The sequence below is a fragment of the Mus caroli genome, unplaced genomic scaffold, assembly GCF_978045245.1.
Source record: "Mus caroli unplaced genomic scaffold, Mus_caroli_1 scaffold_5, whole genome shotgun sequence".
Classification (NCBI taxonomy): Eukaryota; Metazoa; Chordata; class Mammalia; order Rodentia; family Muridae; genus Mus; species Mus caroli.
Window position 1 is genome coordinate 61269859 of NW_028227260.1, and position 8890 is coordinate 61278748.

At 38.1% G+C, this 8890-nt stretch overlaps 1 protein-coding gene across 1 annotated transcript; it reads left to right on the forward strand.

Annotated features, from left to right (window-relative positions):
• Positions 1-1424: 1424 nt before the first annotated feature.
• Itm2a (integral membrane protein 2A) lies at positions 1425-7430 on the forward strand. The gene is made up of 6 exons (XM_021153651.2): positions 1425-1688; positions 4930-5061; positions 5338-5535; positions 5753-5863; positions 6388-6538; positions 6653-7430. The coding sequence occupies exons 1-6, from the start codon at positions 1578-1580 to the stop codon at positions 6739-6741; spliced, it is 792 nt and encodes a 263-aa protein (XP_021009310.1). The 5' UTR covers positions 1425-1577; the 3' UTR covers positions 6742-7430.
• The last annotated feature ends 1460 nt before the right edge of the window (positions 7431-8890 follow it).

The following is an 8890-nucleotide window of genomic DNA, read 5'->3' on the forward strand; positions in this document are numbered from 1 at the left end:
AGCAAAAGATGCCAGTATTTCTAAGTAAACTCTGACATCCTGCTTCTAAGGTCCTGACCCTGTACAAGGCACAAGCTCCTTACTGTTCTTCTCCATCCACCTTCCCATCTGTGACCTATCAGAGAATATGAACTCTGTCTTTGCAAAGCCCCCACAGTCATGACAGGAGAGGGCTTTAGAGACAAAACAATCTCCATGGGAAAAACTCCAAGTTAGAATTTCTTGGACAGAAGGGAAGCCACTCAGCATATTCAAGTCTGTTCAGTTAAGTTGATGAGTAGGTGGGGAATTCTCTAGTAAAACGGTGTTTTGTTTTGTTTTGTTGGGGCTTTGTTTTGTATTGCTCCCTTCATACAACAGACCTCTATTCTGTTTTATGTAGCATGACTATTTATAAACTCTCTACCACCAACTCTAAATCACCAGCCACCAGAGCTTGAATTTCATTAGTTAGGCTCTTTATGTCACCAGTTTAGGAGAGCTGACTGAAGAAACACTTTAACTCTACTAGACGGATGTCCATGTAAATCTTCACAATGCTTTGTAAGCCAGTCCGTCAGATAGTTTTCCTATGAGAGCCACACCAGCATCTGGTTAAATTGTGTATGCCCTACATCCCTGAACACATAGGTACACACACCCCTGCTCCCTCCCTCCCCCCCCCCCCCCCCCCCGCTGGTTACACAGCTGGTGGCTGAAGAGAAACAGGCTCTGGGCTGAGACCTTACTCTGGCTATCCCGATCAGGGAGAAAGAAATCTGGGTTGTTTCACTGATTCATTAGGAAAGAGCTTTCTACCCTCCCTTCTCTGGATCTCATCATGTCCTGTCTGCAAAATGAGGAGTTAGGGAGACAAAAGCCCCGTCTTCCTCATCTAACATTGCTTTAAGTTGGAAAATTAAAATTATAAAAGAAAACAAAAAGCATGAAAGGAAAAACAATGTTGGACTATGAAACAAGCAACTACAAACTGACTTCTAGGTGTTCTTTAAACGGAAGATAGTCTAAAGGTGTAGAACAGTCAGGGAACTGTGCTTTCTGGCCTGGGTGGGTTGCAGAACTCAGAAACCTTGGGTTGCCTCCAAGTTACAGTCCCTGGCCCCGCGGGGGGCCAGGCCCAAGTTTGGGAAAACAGAGTCAGGGGCTATTGTGGTCCAGACAGAAGCAGAAAGACAGGACAGGCAAGCTTCCTTCCTGCCTTGCTCTTATCTGAGGGTGCAGAAGGCAGTAGGAGCATGCCTGGGGTGCAGGTGAGGCATGTCTACCCTAAGCCGGCCATCAGCTCCAGTTCCCCTCTCTTTCCAACTAAGCAGCTACCCACCCCCACTCGGTTGCACTGCAGAGCTCGGGCCCCCTCCCGCTCCTCCCTCTGCACCTCCCTGGCCCCGCCCACCCTCTCCCACCCAGCCTGGGACTGCGTCATAAGTAAGCCCAGACCTGAGCTCGCTGCTGCCTGTGGAAGACTGGGAGACGAGACAGTAAGTGCTGCTCAAGCAATCGCGATCCTCTTCTCTTTCAACCTGCAGCCCAAGATACTGATTCGAGCCGCGCCTTACCGCGCAGCCCGAAGATTCACCATGGTGAAGATCGCCTTCAACACCCCTACGGCGGTGCAAAAGGAGGAGGCGCGGCAAGATGTAGAGGCACTCGTCAGTCGCACTGTCCGAGCTCAAATCCTGACTGGCAAGGTAGTTCCCACCGGGCCCACCTCTGTGTTCTGGGGTTTGGGGATGGAGAGAGAAGAGGGAATATGCAGGTGCAGAGAGTAAACTGTTGGCTGCCCTGCAGCTGAGTTCTAGGCAGGCCAATCTGCATTGAGTTGAGTGGGTCACCTTTTACTCTGCTTCAACTCATTCCCTCTGCACCCATGCGATTCTATCGCTTAACACCACCTACCCCAGGGAAGTTGTTGGAAGGAGTTTGAAGAAATTCCTGCATGTCATTTGTTCTGAGAAATGGGTTATGGAATTATCCAGAGGAGCAATTATAGCTACAGGGGCCGAGCAGCCACACGGAGTGGAAAAGGGCAAGAGACTTAACTGTTCTTTATTTTTTGACGTGGGTAAAGTTATATGAATCTCTGTCTTTGTAGGACTGCTTTTGTGGCGGTTGAATGGAGGCAAGGGGCAGCCTGAACTCCAAACTGTATGTTCTGGGGAAAGTGTGTGTCTGTGCGCGCATGAGCGCGCGCGCGCACGTGTATGTGTGTTTGCACGCGCGCGCGCGCGCGCGCACACACACACACAATTTTAGTGTTAAGGGTTAGATAATGGAGCTATTAAAACATATTGGTTTTAATTCTTGATAAATCACGTTTAAAAATAAAATTTGAGATCTTATTGTTTTGGTTGTTATTTTTTTTAGCAATATCCCTCATATAGGGATGCATATGTGAAGCATATCCATGTTGCAATTTAAACAATTCATTTTCCAGGCACTGGAGAAGTTCTCTCTTCCTAGGTTGTTCATCTAGACAAATTTATATTTCCTTTTAATGCCAACCATGTTTGTAGTGTCGATAAACTCTTTTTCCTCAGTAAAATCTTAGTTTGAAAAAGTGATCATTATTTTCTTCTACTTCTGTGGAATCTGCAGTACTGGAGCTCGATCTGCCTTAACTTGTCCTGTTGTCTTTAGAGAGTTTTCTCTTCTAGGTTCAGACTGGATATTTGAAAAGTACTTTGAGTGACATCTGAATTCATGTAGTAAAACTTAATTATGCATACAATTTGGAATGCCAATGTGCACTGCCGCAGAACTTTCATCATGGAAACTTCCAATATTTAACTGTGCAATCAAACTAGCTTTTGTGTATCACACATTTTAGAACTCAAAAGTAACACCCCCTTGCATTGTTGAGGTTTTAATTAAATGACACAAGGTCAAAAATATGTAGTTGTCTTCCTACTAACTTTGTAAATGAAACACGGCCAGATTTGAGGGGAGGTCTAAGGAGATGCTAGTTGTTAAAAATAGCCACACAGTAATCCTTTTTTCCCCTCACCACCAAAAACTTCATGACTTGTAAAACGATTCAATTAATATGTAATACTTCTGCCAGTCCTGTGGTGTGATGGGGACTAAATAAAAACAAACCTTTCACTTGATTATATTTTTTTGTTAGGTTTCAGAAAAGCGGCAATAGAATCCTGTCCTGGCCCCCTTTGTCAGTAAAACATGACACATTACTTTGTGATATATGGATTAGGCCTGATCAACAGAGATTGAACACATTGGACTGATATTGGCAAGTGATATACAGTAACTTTTAAAATACACTTCAAAAAGAAATTAGCTATGATAATCGATTCGTTCAACTACACCGAATCTCACAAAGTTAAACGAAAACAAAAGAAATCCTTATTCCTCCTAAATAGGGACCTCTAGTGAAACCGAGACCCTCATACTTTAGCCATGCTAAACAATAAACTTCCTGAATTATTGGAAAAGAGATATGAAATTACAGTTCAAATTGTTCTTCTGTCTCAATAACAAAAAATTTCATTGCTCAGAGAATTTCAAATTAAGCTATTATGTGCCTTTAGCAAGTCATTTCATATTTCCGCACCTAAATTTAATTATACAAAATGTCTTCTGAGATCCCACAGTTCTATGACAGTAGTTTCCAATCAAAATTTAAAGTTCAGTTTCTGTAGTGCTCAGTATTATAATATTTTTAAGGAAAATAATTAAGACATTTCAGTATGTGTTGAATCTAACTGACGAAATAAGCTTAAATAAATTTTATTTAAAATTATGAATCTCAAATTTTGACCTCTAAATTAAAAAAAATCTTTATTTTGAAAACAAAATTATCAAATGATTTTCTACCCTTGCTTATTCCATATTAACAAGCATTTTTTTTTTACCAAATTTAATATAAGGGCAGTTAAATATCCAAACATTATAGCAATTTCATGAAAAACTCCAATGGAAGGCCAACAAAAATAATTATTTAATATCAGCTTGTGTTATCTGGGCTGAGATTGCCTGACTTCACTAATTCTATCATCGAGATGTAATGTGGCCGAGGAGTATGTTGTGACATGCAAATTAAAAATAGCAGGCCTTGCAGCTCCATGCCCTATAATTAATCGCTTACTTTTTGTTTTGGATCTTTCTTTTGAGAATTCATCAGAAAATTATTGATTTCACAGAATGTTTAAATTACTGCTTCACAGACAGCTCTTGTATGTAGCATATTCTCACATTCGAACCTAGTGTTTAATCTAAGACTTGGAAAATAACATTAGTGCAGTCTACAGAGGAATGGATAATACCAGGAAGCAGTATACTTACTAATAAAATTAAAAATATTAATTAATTAATTAATTTCTAAAATGAAAGGAAATAACTCTTTTCCAACTTGACAATAAAGCCAACAAACTGAAGGTTACTAACATTCTTTTAACTTACTAAACTGATTTCAAAGCAAATAGCTAAGAGTTAATTTCTATATTCTAGAAAGCCAGTGTTCATAAAACAAACAAACAAACAAACAAACAAACTAGTTCCAATCACTTAAAGAACATACTTTCTAGAGACAAGCTATACTATATCATATCTATAGTTAAAAATACTGTTGCATCCATTAAACATGTGTTAAAAGGGTAGGCCTATATTAAATGTTTTTAATAAAAATATGTCATTATATAAATTAATGATTCTTTTAATATAACTCTACAAATGAATATTTTGAAATAATGTTATATTTCTATTTAAGTTTGAAAATGCCAGAAGGAAGGCTGGGGTAGGTGGAGATACTCTCTCTATATATGCATCAGAAATTGTCTTGAAGTAATATTTGATTGGAATGTCTTTGTTTATTTTAAAAATATCTTGATTTTTAGGGGTGATAAATTGCACACAAAAGCAACTGTCTAAAAGTTTAATTGTGGTTTGTTTTCTATTTTGTGTTTCAATGAATAGGAGCTCAGAGTTGTCCCGCAGGAGAAAGATGGCTCGTCTGGGAGATGCATGCTTACTCTCCTAGGCCTCTCATTCATCTTGGCAGGACTGATTGTTGGTGGAGCCTGCATTTACAAGTACTTCATGCCCAAGGTAATAGTTCTAATTCTTAACACTTTGAATTACTAATTGCCATGCATTTACTTATCGGCCTAAATAATTATGTGATGGTAACCAGAGAAGTGAAGACTTGAGGAACGTTTTCAAATTACCATTCAATCTCTGCTATTGCTTAGGCCTCAGGATGCTAATTATAATGAAGTAGCCTCAGATTGACACAGTACAATGAACTGACATGAATCTAAGAAATAAATGCAAGTGTCGTGGTGAATATTAGAAATTTTTTACTCCCCCACTTTTATCTCATAGAGCACCATTTACCATGGTGAGATGTGCTTCTTTGATTCTGAGGATCCTGTCAATTCCATTCATGGAGGAGAGCCATACTTTCTGCCTGTGACTGAGGAGGCTGATATCCGTGAGGATGACAACATTGCCATCATTGATGTGCCTGTGCCCAGTTTCTCTGATAGTGATCCTGCAGCAATTATTCATGACTTTGAGAAGGTGGATTTGTCTTGCTTGCAGCTAGTTAAGAATTTTCTCTTTTCTCTCCAGTACTGTAAGGCAATGAATCTATTCATAAATGAACATCTTTTCAAAGCAAAGTCCTTTCACTGTGCTGTTATTGCATAGAAAGTGGTGACATTTTCAAGCTGTTTGTTCAAATGGTTCTTAGTAAATCTGCAATATTAATACTCATCTTTTCCCACCTCCCCAACAGGGAATGACTGCTTACCTGGACTTGCTTTTGGGAAACTGTTATCTGATGCCCCTCAATACTTCCATTGTTATGACTCCAAAGAATCTGGTGGAACTTTTTGGAAAACTGGCAGTATGTATTTTAGAGATCAAATTTTTCTATAAGCATTTCCAAATAATTTTGCTTCGTTATTCTAAAAAGTTAATGAGTTGGGCCAGACATTCCATTTGTTGAAACATTTTTGAATAAAAAGTGTGTGCTGTGCCAAAATAGATGGAACTGAAGTATTTTATATTAAGTAATGTAAGCCAGTCAGACAGACAAGTACTTTATGTTCTCCTTCATATGTAGTAGCTAAAAATGTTCACCTGAACACAGAACACTGATTAATAGTGGTTGCAAAGGGAAAGTGTGTAGGAGGAGGTGGATAAAGAGAGGTTGGATTTGATCAATGCATGCAGTGTGTGTGTGTGCAAATAGCACACTGAACTTGAAACCCATAAACACATATGTGTATAATAAAAATAGTATAGTATATAGAACTTCTAAAACGAATTCCATTTTTAATAATGTCTATTTTTAAAAGACTATAAGTAGGGATTTAAATACTGTCTTTAAGAATGTGTCATTTTAATCTCTTGTGATATCATTTATAGAGTGGCAAGTATTTGCCTCATACGTATGTGGTTCGTGAAGACCTGGTTGCTGTGGAAGAAATTCGTGATGTTAGTAACCTTGGTATTTTTATTTACCAACTTTGCAACAACCGAAAATCCTTCCGCCTTAGACGCAGAGACCTTCTGCTGGGTAGGCAATTTATTATTATTGGATGAGTGATAGAGAGTGAGGGGAGACTGCATCAGAGTAGCATTTCTGAAGCACAGCAAACTCACAAGTCACTTTTTTTTTATGCCTTCACAGGTTTCAACAAGCGTGCCATTGACAAATGCTGGAAGATTAGACACTTCCCCAATGAGTTTATCGTTGAAACCAAGATCTGTCAGGAGTGAAGCGTGACAGATAAAGAGTATCCTTGATAATAAGAAGTCAGGAACTTACCGCCTGACTTGGGGAATTGAACTTGATGGGATACTCGCGCTATTTACTCATACATTTACTCTATTGCTTATACTGGAAAAGGAAAGGGGGGAGAAAACTACTAACCACTGCAAGCGATTGTCCAATTCTACTTTAATTGACATTGCTTGCTGTTTTCAACAAGTCAAATGATTATCTTTTCTCTTGAATTTATAGGGTTTAGATTTCTGAAAGCAGCATGAATGTGTCATCTTACCATCCTGACAATAACGCCCATCCTCTGGTTTTATTTAAAGCAAGCTCTTGCCAACATCATTTGACTAGAGCATGCTTTAAATTTAAAATATTTGAAATTTGTTTTTGACATTTTTTTGTGTGTGAAACATGTCAAATCTCTTACCATTCTTTGGTTTTCTTCTTCATTATGTTCAACTCTCCTGATTTCAGAAGTTACATTTTTGCATTTCTATCAGGTGCTGTGTAACGAATCTGACTGATATGTGAACAATCTTCATGAGGAAGCAATTTTTTACTCGTGTAATGATTCTTTCTCACTGATATCTGTATTGTGAAATCCACAGAACTGTACAGGTGCTGAATGCTGTAAGGAGTTCTGGTTGTATGAATTCTACAACCCTATAATAAAGTTTACCATATTCAATCATGTTTTATTTTCATCACTTGACAGATCCTTAATGTGGAAATTATTGATTTAGCATTTGTTAACATTAATCAGTTATAAAATTATGAACATAAATCTGCTTCCATTCCCATCTCTACATATTCATGTTTCATGATCTCATATTTCCCATTTTCACTTTGTAGTAATTACGTTATAAATATCTTATAATGTTCTTGCCATACAAATTCAACTACTTACTGGGATTCTTCAGCTCAGAGCAATAGAAAATCTTACTGTTTTTCCCGTTTTATAACTACATAAACAACCATAGGCATCTGTAGCAGCTCACCAAAGATGAACATTGAACAAGACAATGAGACTTTTTGAAATTAATTTATTTAGTGTGTGGGGGGGTGTGCCAAGACATGTATGTGGAGGTCAGAGAACAGCTTTCTCGAGTAGATTCTCTCCTTCCATCTTTACACATGTGCTGGGGATGGAACTCAGGCCCTTAGCTTCTCAGGCTTGTTGAAACATATTCTTTAACCTTTGGGCCAGTACTGCTTCAACACTTATGATTTTTAACAGTTTCACAGGCTTGACATCTTTACACATTTATCTAGAAGTATAAACTAGCCCAAGTACGATAGTACTCCAGTTTCTTTTCTACTTGCTGGTAAGGAGTATTACTCAATTTCAGTAAACAATCTGCTTTAGTTAAACCTATTTAGTTAAAATAGCAGCATTATTTTAAATTAAAGAAAAATAACTATTTAACCTCATCAATTCAGAAATATCACAAACTTTGAAATACATAGAAAGAAAATAAAGGTTCAGTAGTTAGAGAGCAACAATAACTTAAACATTCAAGAACTATTTCTCAGCTGGATGCAGAGTAGCACTTGGAATACCAGCTACTCAGGATGCTGAGGTAGAAGATCTCTTGAGTCTCCAAGTTTAAGATCAGCACAGAGAATATACAGAATCTGTGTCTTGAAATGAAAACAACAATAAAAACAAACAAATGGTTAGTCCTGAAAACACATACAACTAACATTATACAGACCGAAAAGATTACACTTAGGAATACAGCTGTATATACATATACAGATATGCATAAACAACAGTATAGAAAATGATCATGGATTTAAAGGAGAATGGGGAGGGGTGCATGGGAGGGTTGGGAGAGGGGAAGGGGAACAGAAATACGTTATAATATCAAAAAATATTTTTAGAAGATTGGGAGAAAACAAATAATAGCAAAAAGAACTGATTTGTTAAAAGAAGGAGGGGGGATGGAGAGACAGATCAACACTTAGGAGCATTGGTTCTTCTTCCAGAGGACTCAGGTTTAATTCACAACATCCATATGGCAGTTCACAACTGTCAGTAACTATAGTGCTAGGGAATCTAATTTCGCAAATTCCTTCTTGTAGGCATCAGGCATACAGGTGGTACATAGAAATGCATGTAGGAAAACACCCATTCAAATAAAAATA